At 41.0% G+C, this 20,651-nt stretch overlaps 2 protein-coding genes across 2 annotated transcripts in view; one reads left to right on the top strand and one right to left on the bottom strand.

Moving 5' to 3' along the window:
• Positions 1-211: 211 nt before the first annotated feature.
• LOC309863111 (uncharacterized protein) lies at positions 212-11,230 on the bottom strand (the record flags this gene model as incomplete). The annotated part of the gene is made up of 4 exons (XM_082727591.1): positions 212-483; positions 9,307-9,383; positions 9,788-9,879; positions 10,980-11,230. The coding sequence occupies 3 exons, from the start codon at positions 11,228-11,230 to the stop codon at positions 9,370-9,372; spliced, it is 357 nt and encodes a 118-aa protein (XP_082583717.1). The 3' UTR covers positions 212-483; positions 9,307-9,369.
• A 936-nt stretch (positions 11,231-12,166) lies between these two features.
• PCDH10 (protocadherin 10) overlaps positions 12,167-20,651 on the top strand; it is a 60,250-nt gene continuing 51,765 nt past the window's right edge. The window contains 4 exon segments of the mRNA XM_082727894.1: positions 12,167-12,395; positions 12,398-14,886; positions 16,419-16,477; positions 17,033-17,139. Of these exon segments, the coding sequence (XP_082584020.1) occupies positions 12,257-12,395; positions 12,398-14,886; positions 16,419-16,477; positions 17,033-17,139 (2,794 nt within the window). The 5' untranslated portion in view covers positions 12,167-12,256.

The following is a 20,651-nucleotide window of genomic DNA, read 5'->3' as shown; positions in this document are numbered from 1 at the left end:
GCGAATGAATAAAGAAAACCACCACCACCAAAAACTTTCCACTCAGAATCTGAAAAACAGGTTATTAGTTCAGGATTCCCTAACTGAGTAACCTTTTACGAGTTTCTGGGATCTCAACACCAAAAAATGGGTATTTTTCTAACCCTGGTCATGAAGAAAGGCTAACAATATTAATTCCCCTCCTCCTAATTCCCCTCCTCCCACATCAGTGTCAAAAGGGAACTCACATTGCAGTAAAGAGAGGTCCAAAAAGTTCAAGCCTCGATTTCCCCTTCCAGAATCTCCATCTGTTGCCACCATTGGCAGTTTGGGTTAATTGGGGTGGGGATGCCAGGAGCGCCTCAGAGGAGATGGCTACTGTTCTCCGTTGGAGGGCCTCACGTAGTGGAAGAGCCCAGTTTCTGCTTTCTCTCACGTATTTGTTCCGGAAGTTTTTTTTTTACTTGCCTTCAGGAGTAAACCCGAAGAGCACAACGTTAAGCCCTGTTGGAAGAAAGGTATCTGAGCTACATAAACCTGCCGCGTTTGAAAGGATTTCAGTCTAAAACCGAAACCAAGTCTCAGAGGTTTTGGAGATGGAGAATCTCACGCATGCGCTCTTAGGGAAACCTGGGATACTGATTTGCCGTAAAAGCCCCATTTAAAAAAGAGGAAAACTTATTTCTGGGCCAATGGACAACCGCGAAGAATCTCTCCCTCTTCTCAAGCCAATAAATTTACTGCTTAGATTCTGGCTGGACTCCCCACTCTTTGCACACCTTGTCCATTGCAGCGACCTGCGGCCCTCAGGGTCACAAAAGCTCGGTTAAGTTTTGCCTTCAGATTTGTAGTTCTTTTGCTATTCCTGAATAAACTCAATTTCTGGTAATTCGAGTTTACCTCTTTTTTCAGTTGACAGATGCTATCAGATATCTAATTATCCCATGGTTTTATATCTTTTAATTAATGCTCAAATCCTGCAGGTAATTCAATTTCATTTATCATGAAATATGAAAAAATAAACCTTTCTTTTCACAACAGACATCAAACTTCTCCTTTTTAAACCAAGCAAACTTATAATCACCTGATGTGTCATCTATCCTTTTCCATTGGTACTTCTTAAAAATTTTCCTATACCAAAAACAGTTTTAACTGCTATGCTTTTTTTTTTCCCTAAAGTGTATACTTTACCTTTACACTGAAATCTTTCATTCTGGTCAACTAATCCTGACTTTATTAGTCTGTGAAAAACCTCACAGGATTATTCTGAATCTTGCATATGTAAAATTGTTATCAGACTAATTACAGAATTATTTCCAAACTCCATAACATCTAAACTACAATATGGGTCTGGCAATTATGGAATAAGGAAGCTGGGGATTATGAAAGATATATATATATATATATATATATATATATATATATATATATATATATCTGTACACACTAAGGCCACTGATAGCCTTTTCTTGAAGTGACATAATTCCATTTAGGGAGATTAAAGAATAGAGAAGCTTAGAAGCAAGACAGTGTCCCCTCTGGCTTGAAATTCATTGTATCACTTAGAGTCTACAAAATTAATCAACATTTTTTTTAACTTAATCCTGAAATACTCTTCTAAATTAGAGTATCTTCTGATTCTGTCTGAGGCAGCAAATGTCCTCCCATCTCATCTATGTTTACCCTTAACATCTAACATTCTAATCACAGAGGACTCCTTAGTTTGTCATGACCTTATAAAAGGAATAAAATAATTCAGAATATTGGCCATTTTACTTACTCTATTCATATTTGTATATAAGGTCAACACAGTATATATGAAATAGGGTGAAAATTAGAAAATAAAATCATAATGATACATCACTTTTGAGTAGTAATTGGAGAGAGAAGAAATGTATTTCATTAGTTGTAAGCACTTACATGGTGAACTTTCCATCTTGGGTTTCTTTGCAATAACCAACTTAAAAAGACCTTTCTCAAATACAGATTATTAAAAACATAGATTGTGGAATTGAGCAAAATATCTTAGAAATATCTTTTAAGATGAATAATAGTAGAAATTTAAAAGGTCAATCATTCATTTATTTAATCAGCACATTTTTATGAAGTACCGGTTATGCTGCCAACAAATCCATCAAAAATGTGACCAGTTAGCTGAATGTCTGTTAGGTTCCTTAGACTTAAGTAATACTTCTCTCTCTTATCTGTCCAGCAGAATGAAAATATGTTCTTGTTAAATTAGATACTTAGGTATTCTGAGTAGGAAAGGTTAAAAAATGGTTTGAGAAAATCAGCAATCAGCACTTCATCATTAGATTAACAACAGCCCCAAGGTCCTCAAATATATATGCTAATGAACAAGCAATAATATTACATTTTATCATAATTCTAAGGCTGAACTTTGGCTATTAGCCCAAACCATACCAAAAGCATTACTCAGGTATGTATGCTGAATGAGGATATCACCCTTGTCTACTGAACTTAAATTTGGCCAAGTTCTTGCGGTAGTGATGGAGAGGAAAAAAATCCAATGAAACAAAATTAAGGCCTTCGGACATGGCAGACTTAAGGAACTGAGTCCAGGGTCAGGATATTGCCCCATAATTGAAAAGATTATTTTGCTGTTTTATGATCCCTACAGAAAGCTTTTTGCTCTCACTGCCTTCACTTCTCCACTGTGCAAACCCCTCTACCCTGCTTCAGATAGTTTTAAATCATAACAAGAGGCACTTGGTTGGCTCAGAGTGACTGACTCTTGATTTTAGCTCATGTCATGATCTCAGCGTCCTGTAATCAAGCCCCGGGTCAGGCTCTGTGCTCAGCATAGAGTTTGCTTGAGATTCTCTCTCTCCCTCTCCCTCACCCTCTGCCCACCCCCACCCGTGTGTGCTCTCTCTCTCTCAAAAATCAATCAATCATAATCAAAAATGCCCTTTAATTAAAATCTTTGCTTAACTAATTGGTTTTATTGTAGTCTTTTCTTTATTCGTTATGCACTTGGTGGTCATAGTCATATGGTCATATAAAACTATATGTTTTAACAGTTTTTTTTCATTCCGTTCAATGAAGTTATTCAAACCTTTTAACATATGTTCTTTATATTTCAAATTGAGTATGAATCCTTAAAAAAATATATCCATGATTTACATTTTTTCTATTCTTTCAGTATTCCTATGACTGTGCTCCTATCACACTAGCACCCATGCATATTTTTGTTTCTAAAATTCTAAGAAGCTGCTGAAGAGAATACAATACTAGTAACAGCAATATTAGGCAGAAAAATTACAAGGAGAAGGATGCTGAGGAGAAAGTCAGATATGATTGAGGCTTGAGACTCAGAATTGAGTCTAATTCTAACAAACTCATTCTGTCTTAAGTAACTGATATTCACTAATTTGTTTTTCATTTTGAGAATTTTAGTACTCATCAGCATGAATAAAATAGTAGGTATGAAGGCTTTACATTAAAGAACTGGAAGAAAAATAAGTGAGCCTATCAAATAAGTGTACTTTAATCCTAAAATTCTGATAAAAACAGAAGAAAAACAAATTTACACAATGAAAGAGCATGTTCTTAATAAAATGATTTTTAAAATCTGTCTACATGTCAATATTATATAAATTAAAAACATAGAAAATTTAAACTTATCTGGAAGAAAACAAATAAAAGTTTTAAAATAAAACACGACTATGAGAAAAGGTCATTATTGATTTTTATGTCTTGGCACCTAATTAAAATGTTGGTTTAGTCTTTTTCTTGTATCATTTGCATCCAATTTTCAAAATTATAATTTCCTGTAAAATAGAAACAATGTGAAATTGTTTTTGCACCTCAAAGTAAATAGTTTGTGTTTCATGAAGGAGATAAAATAGTTAGGAATCAGTGCCAATTATTCTCAGTAAGCATCCTATTTAAGGACACTTTCTTCCAAACATCTTGCTATAATAATATTTAACATTTATTGGGAGTCTACTATGGGCCAAGAGTTTTACATTTTAGTTAAGCCTCACAATGATTCAACAAGGTCAATATATATTATCATATTTTAACAGATGTTCAGCATGTTAAATACACTTTCACAGAATTTCAAAGGAATTAAGTAAAGTGTTCAAGTTCTCAAATATTTTGAGAAGCAGGGATTTGAGCCTACTTTGACTTGATTCTCAAGTATATGTTCTTCATAATTGACTGTACCATTGCCTTTCACAGTTGGGTACTTTTAGAAATGAGTAAGATATAGAACCTACCCTGTAGAGTCTACATTGCACATTCTCTGAGTGACTGGATACACTTCTAAAAGAAATATGATATTTTCCCCTGTCAATACTTATTATCAAAATAATAATACATATTTTACTTACAGCAGGTAAATAAGATTCCATAATCATCTTCATTTGATTATTTCTTTCCATATTAAAATTATTTTAAAGTTGTTTACTTTCATTTTCTGCTGGCACACAATTGTCAAATAAATTTCTTTAACTTTAAAATAGAAAGTTATAACAATCTTTTCTGAGCAACACTGAAGAATTTAGTATAAAATGATATTAGAAATTTTGCTCAAAGAAAGTTTTCCTTTTAAATTAAAGACAAGTTCAGAAACCTATACAAAGTAAACACTAATATTTGAATTGTAAAAAAACTGATATACTTCTTGGTTTTTTTCTAGCTTTTAACAAACTCTAATAAACTAAGACAATACTTCTGGAACCATTGATTAACATTGTATTTTTCAGGACTGGATGAAGCAGAGCTCCCTTCCTTTTGGACATATTTGTTTTATCAATTTCCATTTTCAGTTATTAAAACCTACAATTCACATGTCAGACACTTTTGCATGAGAAAGAGGTGGGTGCTAGAAACCATTCACTTTTGTAAGAAAACATATTCAAGCTTGGGTTTCCTGACAATACTCCCTCATACATACACACACACACACACACACACACACACACACACAAAATAGCTCCTTAAATTCATTTATGAATTTCTCCATGGCTCAACTCAATTTACTAGCCATTTTGACTAGGATAAAACCAGCACTATTGCCGTACAAAATCTGGATGAACCTCACCTCTAAATTAGCTCTTTTTTGTTTGTTTGTTTCACCTCTTAAATAAATCTAACTCAAACTAGAAAAACATCATGGTATAGGAAAGTGAGCCTCAACATGAGCATCAAAAGGCCTGAATGTGAATTTTGTATTCATTCGAAGAGTTACTTAAACTCTGAACATCCTTAGTATCTTTACCTATAATGTTGAAATGATAAACTCATTCTAAATTCTCATTTTGTATACTTATAGATATGGGGAGGGATATGATAACTCATGTAAGAATGCTTGGAAAACATTGGCTGTTGTTAAAAGTCATTAGTCAAGGGGCGCCTGGGTGGCTCAGTGGTTAAGTGTCTGTCTTTGGCTCAGGTCAGTGTCCCCCAGTTCTTGGTTCTTGGATTGAGCCCTGCATTAGGCTCCCTGCTCTGTGGGAGGACTGCTTCTCTCTCTCCCACCCTCCTGTTTGTGTTCCCCTCTCTCTCTATGTCTCTTTTAGTCAAATAAATAAAATCTTAAAAAAAAAAGTCATTAGTCAATTTCATCTAAAAAGCCTCCAAAAACTGTAATAAAATAAAGCACTTTACAGTGTAGCATCCTAGGCCCATTGAAATAAGACATCATGAAAATCAAGTTTCTGATTTATAAAAAGCTATACTAAGTAGGGTGGCAATCAAACCAAAATAGATAATTTTTTATTAAAGTATCTATTTACTGTTTACTATTATAATTCCAATTATTAATTATTAATGTAATTCTCAAGTTATGTTTGATATTCTTTGCCTGGTGTCTGTCTCCAATAACATTTTCAAACTCTTCAGAAAATAATGCTATGGCTTATAACCCTAATCACAATTTGGGTAATCTCATTTTGTATTTATAAACTCAAGGGGCTTTCCCTGAAGAACACAATTTATACTTACCAGACAAATGCTAGCATTATGCTGACTGTATCATTGTCAAATAAGAAGCAAACACACTGGGGAAGAAAAAAACACAGAATTCTAAACATCTTTTTTTCTTACTTATATAAACTTAATCAGGGCTTGCAATTACTTTTTGAAATTGTTCTGAATCGATCTTAATGTTTCAACCTTCATTTCTACCATTGGGCTCCATCAGTAAAACCCACACATCACTTATATTAGCAAAGCAGCTTGCCTTTTAAATGTGATATCTTGTAGTTCTTATTTACAATCCTAATCACTTCATTGATTTCAGTAAACTTGCAGTAAGAGTGATTATTAATGCTGTCAAAAGCAGAAGCTGTGATTCAATTTTTCTCTTTTTCTTTTTTTATAAACCTGGATAATTAAGATTAAGCCTAATAATGTGGCTCTGGAGGCCTCTGGGTAATTAGAAGTTTCCTGTGGTTGAGTACATAATACAGCAAAGACAGTCTTCACTTAAAATTCTACCCATGCCCTAAAATACTTATATAAGCCAAAAATGGTTAAATAAAAGTGCTAGGAGTAGACACGCATCATAACACAGAGGTAACTAAACTTTTTTTTTTTCCCCAGACTCAAAAAACAAGCACCACATAAAATTTAATCTGATTTTTTTCCCTGTAATTTATGACACCCATAAGATCTATTCTGTCTACTAAGACCAAAATAAAATCAAGGTATATGACCTTTTTACTAACTCAGGTGTGTCTTTAACACACTAAGGAATTAAACAATGTTCTGGAAAAATAGGATAAAACAAATATGAAGAAGGTAAGAGACATTTTGGAGAAACCAGATTTTTCAATATCAAAAGCAATAAAAGGAAAAGGTAAGATGAGATTATGCATTTTGATTTTCAGAGAATGAGGTCATGATGTAATAAAGCTTGTCATTCTAAATTAGATCTATTTATTTGCATTCTGAAAGGTGTGGAACAAAACGTAAGTTTCCAAAGGACTATTAATCACTCAAAGACACAATATGTGAAGGAGCTGCTAGAATATTAGTATGTTCAATGTTCACCCTCTGTCCCCTACTCAGAAAAAAATATATATATTTGGAACCCATATCAGACACCATTGCCTAATTTAAAAATATTCCTGGACCTCTTATTGATCAATATCTCTTATAGAAAGAATGAGAGTGTAGCATCTGAACTGAAACAGTATTATTAGAAAATGATATCGTGAGCATTAGGATGTATAATTCATGTTGCTTTCATTTGCTCAGACCATTGTAAAAATCCATAAATCATTTTCTTCTTCATGTATTGCTTAAGTGCAATTTGTCATTTTGCATTAGAGGGCTGCTTCAGCTCATCAGTGCTTTTAATTCACTGTTTAGAGTTTAACAAAACGCTGGCCCTGTCTGATAACTGAAAAGACATTGAAATGTGAAGCCGCACCAATATTAACTAGGTTAAACAAAATGGAGAAGAACATTTCTACTTTGAACATAAGTAATGTTTTAATGGAATAGCTAGTATTCCCAATCCCCAAAACATGGATTGGTTTGTTCTCTGTTGACCAGAACATTATAATACAGTACCTAAAGAGTCACCTAAATGCTTATAATAGCATAAGTTATAAATCTTTTCTAGAAACTCTAGTCAACATTCTCTTTCTAAAGTAGATGATCAAAACTAACACAATGTCTTGCCCCCAAAGCCTTGCCTTCCTACCTCTTAAGTTAGGTTATACTACTACAAATAAACCTGTCTCATGAATACCCATAAGAAATGCAGTAAGGTCCAGGTCCTCTAAGTTTGCTCTCTGCACTCTCCTTGCTGGGAAGATAAATGCCAGTATCATGTAGCTCAATCCTGGCTGGGTCGAGTGTTTGAAAGACTTCTCATTGACAATTTAAAATTTTCTCTTCCATTTCTTAAAAAAAAAAAAAAAAAAAAAAAAAAACCTTCTCAAAGCTCTGGGCACACTGCAATAATAAGAGGATTTAGAAACAAATTGCTTTCAAGTCAAGTTAAATCACTGCAAACACTCATTTATCCAAACGCTGGTTAACAAACTTATTTCCCTCCCGCCTTTTCCAGAAAAGGGTAGAGAAGAAAGCAACCCTGTTACCTAGTTTTGAAGTTTGTAACTATGTACATAAAACAAATTTGTGGGATCCTTAGCGCCCCCCCCCCCCCCAGTTTCTGCTGTACTTAGAGGCCAATGCAATACATGAGTGTGCATTATCATTCTCATACACCAAGCAGGACTTTTATGACAATTGATTTTGATACATCCCTCGAAATAATAACTACTTTCCCCTTCTAGTTTAGGATGCCATTTGTTTTAGCCCATATGGTTGGCTCCCCTGGAGGGGGTGTTGCGGGTGGGGGATAACGTTGTGTTCCCTAGGTGTTACTGCTCCCTCTGCGGTCCATAATGGGAGGAGGGAGGAGAGTGGGATGCAGTACCACAGTATATTCTGCACTTCAAAGAGGTCGTGAACCCCTCTACCGAGGTTCTCATTTTTGTAATCATGGCCTCACTAAATTCCGGGGTTCACCGAAGGAAATGTAAAAGGAAAAGGAATTAAGAGGCCTTTTTAAAAGGCTTTTGTTTTGTGGGTGGCGGGGTGGGGCTGTGTAATGGTTCCAGGGTAAAGAGGCGGGGAAAGCTATTGATGCCAGTATCTGAATCTTGCCCTGAATAAAATACTCTCTCAAATGCCCTTGGATGGAGCTACCTAGAGGGAGGAGGACGGCTGGGCTCGGGTATGTTCTCCCTGGCAGAAGACCCCGTTGTCACCCCGAAGGTCCCGGGCAGCCTCAAAGACTAGAAGTCAGAGAGGCGAGACCTCTAGGGGACCCGGGCCGGCGTCGCCGGCGCGGACACAGGCCTTCGCGATCCAAGAAATCCTGCAGAGCCCCCAACAGGCGAACCCTGCCAAACGAGAAAGCGCCAAAGGAAAATTCTCTGGCTTGTCCTATGCTGCTTTCGCCGCTAGGAGACGCCTGTAATCCACGTTTGCAGAGAGAATCCCCGGCTCAAACACAACAGCTACCAAAAAAAAAAAAAAAAAAAAAAAAAAAAAAAAAAATGCAGCTCAAGTGTTACAGTGGATGTAGTGATTATTTACAGGCAAATCTGGCCATCTTTCCACGTTCTCATCTTCACCTCTGGAAGCTCTGTGGCTCTCAGCGAACGCCCCAAGTCGGCTCAAACTTCATCTACATTTTGAAAACACAAACCCTCTTCCTCAATTTCTGGATCTGCATTGTCATTCAGCCACATGTCTCTCACATGCTAACACGCGTGCACTCGCGCGCACACACAAGTGTTTCCAAACGTATAAATGAAAACATTAGAAAATTACCGTCATTTTAAAAATGCTCCAGAATTCTGATGAGTCAGTTGGAAGAGCTCAAAATATTTCATTTCAATCCTGCAGATCTACAGAAAAGGAAGGGGGGTAGAAAATACAGATGCAATGCCGTTATTAATATTCAGATACACTATAATCTCCTTTTCATTGATCCACAGGTTCTTTTTATAAACTGCCACTCCATTCTCAGCAGTAGACACGATGCTAAAATCATTTTAACTGCAGCGGTTTTCTCTTGGCTATGGCCAGTAGTCAATTTACTGCAGCTGAAAAAGGATTAGCCATTTTTGCTGGCATCTTTTCCTTCTAACCGCTCAAAGGCAGGACCCATCTCCATGAAAGAGCCAAGAGTGGGGGTGTCAGGGCACTAGACACGCACTCACGGGACTCACAGAGCCATGCCTCAGTCTGTAATCACGCCTGTAGACACTCGCTCTCCTTAATTCCCTGCCACGAAGAAATGTCGACGTACCTCGGGGTTGGGTAAAGGGCTCTCCTTTTCTCGCAGGTTGTGGCGGTGTTACTCTCGGGTCATTCATTACCAGGAAGCCGCAGGGGACCATTCTATATTGTGGCATAGGAAAAAGACTGAACAGGGACAGCTTTAGTGAATAACAACCCTCTACAGCCCATTAGTTAATATAAAAAATATGCTTTAAAAATCTTTTTCTTGGAGAATTGACATTCATTCCACTCTCTAGATTGAAGAGTTCGCGCTGTATTTTAACTTCACAAGAACTGGATGCATGGATGCGCTGCTCTGCCCTCGCGTCACGGCAGTGGGCACTCAGAGCTTCTGAAGCGCATCCTTCGAGATCGGGGTGTGTGGTTTGGCGCTCCTTTGGGGCTTTGCACAGTCTTGTGCACCGGGCCAAGGAGGATGGATGCGAGCACCATTAAGTGTGCAAGCGCATTTTCCGATACCCGGAGCCCCACAGACTAGGGCACTGCATGCGCTCGGCTCCTGCCCACCTACCCATCCTCACCCCAGCCCGTGTTCTCAGCCGCTCCGCTGTTCCCATCCAGCGGTCTTGTCTCAAACTGGGCAGCAATCGGTGCCCCGGTTTAGTATGGGGGTGAGGAGGGGGATCTCCAAATGTCAGAAAAAGCAGAAAATAGCCTGAGCGCGCCGCCGCAGCGTAGCACTTGGCGGGGTGAGGCGCAGGGATATCCAAGGCGCCGCGCAGCGCCCAACGATGCTCCGATGCCAGCGAGTCCAGCGTTAGGCTGGCGTGCTTGAAGGCAGTGCTCAAACGAAACTCCTCAGTCATTGATCAAAGCGCTCTCAGTTTGAACTAGGTCCCCAAGGGAATTAATCTATTTGGTAAGAATGTCATGGATATACACCGAGGACGGGAAGAGGCAAGTCTGAAGGGTCTGAACATCTATAGTACCTGTCCTCCCACATCCCTTAGCGTGAATCCCTGGGCGTTTCAGGACCCACCTCCACCCCACACTCCAACCGCTTCACTCCTTTCCACACAGCCCCTTCAGACCCTCACGCTTAGTTTTACACAATCGATATCTCTTAAAAAAAAAAAAAAAAAAAAAAGTCAAACTCTGCCAGAGTCCCTTAATTAGGTAACCCCTGTAGTTAGTGGCCCCTCTGCAACTTTTTCCCTTCCCGGTGATTTATTTCCACAATCAGTAGTAAAGGAAAATACCTTAAAGGAAAAAGAATGTTAGCGTCATTGGAAACCCCGATCCGGAGAGAGGACACCGCTGCTGTTGCTATTATGTTTTCGCATTTGCTGATGCAAACAGGGAACCTCTCTATTCCCTCTCCATTACCTGCGGCTGGGGACTGGGAACTTTCCGCGGCAGAGTCCCCAGCCAGCGCCTCGGGACCTGCGGGGCTGTTCTCACTCTCACACTCACACTCACCCCCGGCCGCCAGCCCGGACGCGGGTTCCATCCCGCCCCTCCTGGCTGCCGAATGACGCACCTGCTTGACAGCCAGTTTGGCCAATTAGCGGCGACTCGGTGGGTGGTGCTCCTCACCGATTGGTTGGCAGAATGAGGGCGCTGCGCAAAAACAGAAAAGCGGAGCGTTCGGAGCTCAGAAACTGCCAGCCGAGATCACAGGCTGTAGGGCTGAAGCAGGAGGAGGGAAAGACTGGAAGGAAGAGAGACAGGTTAGAGGGAAAGAGGCTTGGGAAGAAAAACAGCAGGAAAGAAACTGGTCATCACACTGATAGAGAGGCAGATGGTGGTGGAGAATGAGGACAGAGAGACACAGAACTATGAAAGCCAAAAAAATACAGATAGAGCGAAAAGAGGAGAAAATGCCAAGAAGAACATCCATCCGGAGAAATGAAGAGAATGAAAGTTTTATGCTGCAGAGCCGTTCTATGTTTTTCCGGCACAAAATTCTCTTGCTGTTTTTAAGCCCCTTTTGCATTTGCCAGCCGTTGACATTGAGGCATGTTCAGCGGTGCCAGCAGCATCTCCTCTTCCTTCTCTTCCTCTTCATCTTCCTCCTCCTCCTCTTCTTCCACCTCCTCCTTCTTCTCCTCCTCCTCCTTTTCCTCTCCTCCTTCTCCTCCCATCAGCAAGAAGACAAACCGAGGACAGTCTTGAAATATCGAAATTTCCTCCTTGGGATTTGCCAGCGCCGCGTTGCGCCAAGACTGTCGGAATAAAGGACGCTGACTATTGTATTATTATTTTATTAATTGGTCAGTGGGAAGATTACAGATGAGGAAAGGGGATGCCTGTCACCCTTCCTGCGCTAAGATTGAAAAATGAGGCTGATTTGGGGGAAGTCCTAAAATCAAGCAAAAGGAATAAGATTTTTAAGGACAGAAAGCCACAGGAGCCCCCCACATAGCGCACTTTTATTTGTATTTTTTTTTTCAGATTTTTTTTTTTTTTCGTGGTGGTGGGGGAGGTGATTGGGTGGCTGGCTGGCTGCGGGAAGCTGCTTCCTTTCCCTTTGGAGATGATTGTGCTATTATTCTTTGCTTTGCTCTGGATGGTGGAAGGAGTCTTTTCCCAGCTTCACTACACAGTGCAGGAGGAGCAGGAACATGGCACTTTCGTGGGGAATATCGCTGAAGATCTGGGCTTGGACATTACAAAACTTCAGCTCGCAGGTTTCAAACGGTGCCCAACTCGCGGACCCCTTATTTGGACCTCAATCTGGAGACCGGGGTGCTGTACGTGAACGAGAAGATCGACCGCGAGCAAATCTGCAAGCAGAGCCCCTCCTGCGTCCTGCACCTGGAGGTCTTCCTGGAGAACCCCCTGGAGCTGTTCCGGGTGGAGATCGAAGTGCTGGACATCAATGACAACCCCCCCTCCTTCCCGGAGCGGGACCTGACGGTGGAGATCTCTGAGAGCGCCACGCCGGGCACCCGCTTCCCCCTGGAGAGCGCATTCGACCCAGACGTGGGCACCAACTCCTTGCGCGACTATGAGATAACCCCCAACAGCTACTTCTCCCTGGATGTGCAGACCCAGGGGGATGGCAACCGATTCGCGGAGCTGGTGCTGGAGAAGCCGCTGGACCGAGAACAGCAAGCGGTGCACCGCTACGTGCTGACCGCGGTGGACGGGGGAGGAGGGGGAGGAGGAGGAGAAGGAGGGGGAGGCGGCGGGGGAGGGGGCCTACCCCCCCAACAACAGCGCACCGGCACTGCCCTACTCACCATCCGAGTGCTGGACTCCAACGACAATGTCCCCGCCTTCGACCAACCCGTCTACACTGTGTCCCTACCAGAGAACTCGCCACCCGGCACGCTCGTAATCCAGCTCAACGCCACAGACCCAGATGAGGGACAGAATGGCGAAGTCGTGTATTCCTTCAGCAGTCACATTTCGCCCCGGGCGCGGGAGCTCTTTGGACTCTCCCCGCGCACCGGCCGGCTGGAGGTGAGCGGCGAGCTAGACTATGAAGAGAGCCCAGTGTACCAAGTATACGTACAAGCCAAGGACTTGGGCCCCAACGCAGTGCCCGCGCACTGCAAGGTGCTAGTGCGAGTACTGGATGCTAACGACAACGCGCCGGAGATCAGCTTCAGCACCGTGAAGGAGGCGGTGAGCGAAGGCGCCGCGCCGGGTACAGTGGTGGCCCTGTTCAGCGTGACCGACCGCGACTCAGAGGAAAATGGGCAGGTGCAGTGCGAGCTGTTGGGGGATGTGCCGTTCCGCCTCAAGTCTTCCTTCAAGAACTACTATACCATCGTGACTGAGGCCCCTCTGGACCGAGAGGCTGGAGACTCCTACACCCTAACAGTGGTGGCTCGGGATCGGGGCGAGCCGGCGCTCTCGACCAGTAAGTCGATCCAGGTACAAGTGTCAGATGTGAACGATAACGCACCGCGGTTTAGCCAGCCGGTCTACGACGTGTATGTGACCGAGAACAACGTGCCGGGCGCGTACATCTACGCGGTGAGCGCCACAGACCGCGATGAGGGCGCCAACGCCCAGCTAGCCTACTCAATCCTCGAGTGCCAGATCCAGGGCATGAGCGTCTTCACTTACGTGTCCATCAACTCTGAGAACGGCTACTTGTACGCCCTGCGCTCCTTCGACTACGAGCAGCTCAAGGACTTCAGCTTCCAAGTGGAAGCTCGGGACGCCGGAAGCCCCCAGGCTCTGGCTGGTAACGCCACTGTCAACATCCTCATCGTGGATCAGAACGACAATGCCCCTGCCATAGTGGCGCCCCTCCCTGGGCGCAACGGGACTCCAGCGCGGGAGGTGCTGCCCCGGTCGGCGGAGCCCGGTTACCTGCTGACCCGCGTGGCCGCAGTGGACGCGGACGACGGCGAGAACGCCCGGCTCACCTACAGCATTGTGCGGGGCAACGAAATGAACCTCTTCCGCATGGACTGGCGCACTGGGGAACTCCGCACCGCGCGTCGGGTGCCGGCCAAGCGCGACCCCCAGCGGCCTTACGAGCTGGTGATCGAGGTGCGCGACCACGGGCAGCCGCCCCTGTCCTCCACTGCCACCCTGGTGGTGCAGCTGGTGGATGGAGCTGTGGAGCCCCAGGGTGGGGGTGGGGGCGGTAGCGGGGGGTCAGGGGAGCATCAGCGCCCCAGCCGCTCTGGCGGCGGGGAGACCTCGCTGGACCTCACCCTCATTCTCATAATTGCGCTGGGCTCGGTATCCTTCATATTCCTGCTAGCCATGATCGTGCTTGCCGTGCGTTGCCAAAAAGAGAAGAAGCTCAACATCTACACGTGTCTAGCCAGCGACTGCTGCCTTTGCTGCTGCTGCTGTGGCAGCGGGGGCTCGACCTGCTGCGGCCGCCAAGCCCGGGCGCGCAAGAAGAAACTCAGCAAGTCGGACATCATGCTGGTGCAAAGCTCCAATGTACCCAGTAACCCGGCTCAAGTGCCGGTGGAGGAATCCGGGAGCTTCGGCTCCCACCACCACAACCAGAATTACTGCTACCAGGTCTGCCTGACCCCTGAGTCCGCCAAGACCGACCTGATGTTCCTTAAACCCTGCAGCCCTTCACGGAGTACGGACACTGAGCACAACCCCTGTGGGGCCATCGTCACCGGCTACACAGACCAGCAGCCCGACATCATCTCCAACGGAAGCATTTTGTCCAACGAGGTAAGGCTGAAGCGAAAGGACCACCATCTCTCATCTCCTCCATCTGAAAGCCTTCTCTAGCCCGGCCCTTGTATCTCTGGTGCACTGTGTATTTAAATTTAGGATATTAACTTATTTGTATCTTTGTGGGGGCAGGAATTGGGGGGAGGCTATCCCACCCCTTCGTATGTAACCTAAACTTCGTGTTGTCCCTAATTTTCTGCGCTCCACCCCTCCACATTTACTTTCATTTCCTCCCCTTGGTGCTTTGCCACCTTGGACCCTCCTTCTTCCCTCTGGCATAGTTCCTTTAAAATCCTAACCCCTTCTCAGTCCTTCCCCTTTTCAGAATTCTGAGGGGAGCGAGGGAGCTGCGATGGAGGAACTTTTTGGTACTGGCAAAGGTTTTTTTGCGTTTGTCCCAGGCATTAATAAAGTTAATTCTGTTTGCTTTGTTTATCGATGCTTTCAGTCGCGTGTAAAGTAAGCTATAGATTGTTTAACTTCGCACAGTTGTCTAAACTCAAATGCATGTTTTAGTGAATAAGTTATCAGATCCTTGTCCTCTGAACTCGGGTTGCAGAAAAGCCTTCAGTTCTGCTCTGGACAGCATTTACAGACGCTCCTCAAGTCCAACGCCCACACAGTGTGAATTTGAATGAAGTTGCTTTGGCACAAATCCCTGTAAGCGTAAACTAACAAAAGGCTTAAACAATTGTTACCTTAAATACATCTTTTAGCTAATAATCACATTTTGCCACTGTTCTTGATAAATCACTGCTGTTGGCTTTCTTCCTCGAAGAATTTGGCTTGTCAATTCTGATTTCTTTTTAAAAATGGAGAAGTGGCAAAGTTGGAAGGAGGGAGGGAGGGGGAGAACAGAGTTGATTTATGTACAAGAAGGTTTGGAGCAGAAAAGGTGTGTGGATGGTGGAGTGGGGAGGAAAATGCAGAGGGTGTTTGGAGGGGGATTATGAATTCCTTTCCTGGCAGGTTATTTTATTTATTTGAGTCTTAGATATTATTAATTGACTTTCATGAATATTTGTACAGCTCATTTGTATCTTAAGCACATTTTGAAAATAAACAACAAAATAATTCCATAAAATATCCAAACTTTTTCTTATTGAGCGTGCTGTTTTTCTTGTGTCAAACCAGTATGCACCTAAACACTTTTTTAGGCCACTGGAGAGTATACCTAGGTTGATTCTATTAGGGATAGAATAAAATAAACTCTATTAGTTTATGAGCCCTAGCTATGAGGTCATTTGCATTCTCTCCTTAATGACACACACACATGCACACACACGTTTAAAATTGGCCTTTTATTTTTGCAATTTTTTTTAACTTTTACTGAAAATCTAGACTGACATGTCTCTGCATTTTGCCCTTACCTTACCCAGTAATCACTAGGATGAGGTCTTAGAACAGCTTGAAAATACATAAAACTCCACACAATTACTTAAATTAGACTCAGTTCCTAACCTCAGAAGAAGACTATTAGTTAAGCCCTTAGCATTCAAATGCTCTTGATTTATTTATTTTTTTTCTAGACTAAACACCAGCGAGCAGAGCTCAGCTATCTAGTTGACAGACCTCGCCGAGTTAACAGGTATGGACTTTTTTTTTTTTTTCCCCTAGCCGTGTGTGGACAGTTTACTACCTACTAAAATTAGGAATTAGGTGTATTGTCCAATATTAAAATATAAGACGTATAAAGCATCTCTAGCTAGGTCAGAACATAAATACTGATTATGTTGGGGTTCCTAGACAATACATTAAAAATATGGATATAATTCATCTATATAAAACTTACTGAATATATTTAAATAATTTAATATTTTATCAATTTATACTCCTACACTGCTTCTGATAGCCTCCCTTTTCCAGGTGGATATATACTCTCTTTTATGAAAATGATATACACATATGCATAACGCTAATCATAGAATGACTAAAGTGACATGTCTTAAAGGCTCGAACTGACTGTTCTGCTCAGTTTTAAAGAATTAGGCTTAAAGTGATGAAAACTAGCTTTCTGCAGAAATAAAGCCAACTGAGAGGTTTATGAATCTGCAGCACCATTGGTGACCATGTGGTGGCAGAAGAATGTTTTCTGTGTTTCTTCACATTTTTTATTCTAATATTCACGTTTTTGTACTTCTAGTTCTGCATTCCAGGAAGCTGACATAGTAAGCTCTAAGGACAGTGGTCATGGAGACAGTGAACAGGGAGATAGTGATCATGATGCCACCAACCGCGGCCAGTCAGCTGGTAAGTGTGTTCAAAAGGCAATGCTGACTTTTAGTTTGTTGTTGTCGTTGTTAAAAGTAAATCTAGAAAGAATGATGTCCCGGGTAATTTTCTGTAGGTTCATGGTTGGTAAGTCCACAGGAAAATGGTGTCATCCTATGTTGATAATTGTATATTCAAGGGGGATTATAAAAATCTAATGTTCCTTTGGGTAAAGTTAGAGATGCGTTGTGAAATATGAGAGAAAATGAGCTATTTCTTTCTTATGCAGTGTTCTTTAGTGTAATCATATTGCATAAAAAAACCCTATAGATTTCTCACCTGGTCAGGCCTCAGTCTTCAGTCAAGTAAGGTATTATTAGACTTGTTTATGGATGAGGTAACTGAAGATGAATGAAATTAATTGACCTGCACAAAATCACAGAGAATAAGTGGTGATTGGGAAATAGAATCCAAATTTATTCCTTTTGAGAGCAATGCATTTTGTAAGCCACTGAGTATTGAATGAGAGAAGGAATGGTGATTAAAAGTCATGAATAGGCTGAAAGCAAGATTTCCAATGCTGGGTTCTTAGCTTTCAGGTCATTAGTAAACATTTCATAATGTGTATTTTCTCAGGCATCCTAGGCTTCCCCATATTTTCAACAGGGTCCCTGACCTGTCAAGAGTTGACTCTCATGTGTATTTGTATGTAAGGCTAATGATACCCCCTGATGGGGTTGCAGTATAATGCATATATTTTACATTGTTTATTTTACTTTTTTCTATATAAATTTAACTGTTAAATTTTATAAGTTGCTGATAACTCTGTTTACTAATCCGTGAAGAAAACACTTTTAAAAATAAAACATATACCTTATAATGATGAAAATGATTTCACAAAAGTTGGATTTTCTTCCCTCTTCATTTGCATTTCAACTAAGAAAGGTGCTTGTTGATTTTTTTTTTTACTTTTTATTTTTTGATTGAGTTTTGTGTTTTTCTGACACATAAAGAAATAGAAAGGCAAGTTAACCTTTATAACTTATAAAAATGTCTATCACTGGGCCATCTCTAGATTCAACTCTGTTCACTTGATTTTGAGTTTCATTTTGGTTAATGATGTAACCACAGAGAGATAGAGCCCTCATTTTCAAGGTAACCTTGGTCCTAGAGAGCACACATTCCTTAACACACTTGGTGGACCTCTGAATGGTGCTGAGGCAGTGTGTCAAAGGGCAGTACCCGCCCATGGTCTCCTGGCAGCAGTGGTGACTGCAAGCCTCTCACTTGGCTAATGTGTGCTGTGTCTGAGGCTGCCTTAGCCTTGGGAAACACAGGCAGGAGGAGGGGGGAAAAAAGGCTGCTCAAGGGTCTCTTTATATTGCTGCAAGTCATTAATATGCAGACCTAATGAGACTTGAGAACTGCCAAGAATCCCCGGAGGTCCCTGCCCCTTGCGGGCCTTCACGCTAAGTGAACAGAGCATCTATTTAGTGTCTGGGAACCTGACAACAAACCAGATCTTGCCAGAAGTTTATATTTGAGTACAAAGTCCCTTTCATTTTTGGCCTATATATGGCATATGATTTATTGTTATCTTTAAAAAGCTATATGTTTAGAATTGTTCATTCCCATTCGTTTTTCAGGGTTTCTAATTTAAGTTAGCCTTTTTAAACTTTTAAAACAAAATGTTTAATATTTAAACAGTATCTGCTGCATGTTTCCTTGGGTGCATTTTATTCTTTTCCCACTCCCCCACCCCCTGCTTTGTTTTTTTCTGTAGCACTCCAGTCTCAATGAACATTTCAATTAGTTTAGTCCGTCAGACATAATGAGCTATAATAACCTAACCAAAGAAAGAGAAACGAATAAACATCTGCAAAAAGTGCTAAATTTGTAAGATGGTTGGGAATAGATTCTAATCAATGCGCCTTCCCAGTACCTATTTTATTTCTCAGAGACTCAATGTTGCCATTTTGGTAATGTTTCTTTCAAATTATTTGAGATGTCAAAGATTTAAAAGGAAAATGAAAATGCCAAATTGTGTCCTGGAAAACATTTTTAAAAAGCAAGGCAGTTTGTATTTTTCTTTATCAATAGCAAAAAACATTTCCCTATCCCTTTACATTCTTAAACATGAAAAGTGTTACAGAATTAATTTAGTTTTGTATTTCTTTGGTGGTTCCAGGGCAGTTGCAACATACTGAGCACAATAATTGCTGTTTGAGAATTGTAATGACACATTTGTGTTAAGAAGTAATCTCACCTTTGTGTATTGAATAGCAATCAGATTTAATATGTCTAATTTTATTGTAAGAATGCTTTTGAAGTGTTTCTTTTTTAAGTATAAAACCCTAAATGCAGAAAATTGAAATACATTTACTTTTATGACTTTCTCCAGTTCACACTAATGTTGTGTACCATAAACTTTATAGCAAGCAGCTGTAATATTTCCTTAAAGTTAAACCCATTTCAGGTGAATAAGTAGCTCTGTTTTATTTTCTTGTAAAGCCAGGTATTGATGACCTTCCAATTTTGTAATATTTAGGAAATATTATTCACAGCACATCTATTTCCAGGTTTACGATATGGAAAAAATTCATACCATGACAAATTTTACTTAGGCAATTTTTAGGGGGAAAACACCAGGTTATCAAGGAAAAATAATACTAGAAAGTCATAGACCCTGACTTCTGTCTTTTAGTCTGTACCTCATTCCATATTACATACATTATATATACTACTGAGCTTAGTGCTTCACCTGTTTAAACTTCTTTACTTACTGTTTTTACTCAATTTCTTTACCTATGTTAACATTATTTTGTATTTATTTATTTAGATATGTCTTCTATTTATTCTATGAATAGTTTTCTTTTTTGTTCTTTCTTCCCTACCCCCATTGCTTTTCTCCTTTCTAAGCCATTTGCAGTCACCAATCTTGTTCATAGAAGGGCTTTAAACACGGAGGCAGCTGCACAGAGAATCACATAAGCTTTTTCAGTTTTCTACTGCACCTGGCTCCATGTGTGAAATTCTTCGGCTTGACCACTGCTCTGTGGCATTTTCTTTCTATAGCCTTGTCAAGGTGCTTTCCGTTTTTTTCAGTGCACTATTGATGTATTGGTTAGATATGGCAGAAGTCCAGGGAGATGTGGTAAATATATGCATAAAAGAGGAAAATCACAAGAGGAAAATCTGATTAATCACAACTCAAATAGCCAAAAAAAAAAAAAAGTCAAAGTGTACTTAAAAGAAATATAGTTTCACTTTTGTTTAGTATCTTATTAGATTAAAAGAATTTTTTTTGTGATTTGCAACACTGATATAAACAGTTTAGTTGTATATTCTTAAACATTTTAACATTATTGCAGATATATCTGAGGAGATTTATTCAGTTGTAAGAATGGTTTCTGCCTCATTTTTAAATATTTTGCAATATGCATACCCCTGGAATTGATTGCTCCTTCTTAAAAAGCATATTGAAGAAGATAACCCTAATAAGTGATTCTGTTAATGTTACTTGTTGTGGTGTACCTGAAAGTTGTCAAGTC

This window comes from Mustela nivalis (genome assembly GCF_964662115.1).
Source record: "Mustela nivalis genome assembly, chromosome: 4".
In the NCBI taxonomy this organism is placed as follows: Eukaryota; Metazoa; Chordata; class Mammalia; order Carnivora; family Mustelidae; genus Mustela; species Mustela nivalis.
This window is presented reverse-complemented; position numbering and strand designations above follow the sequence as displayed.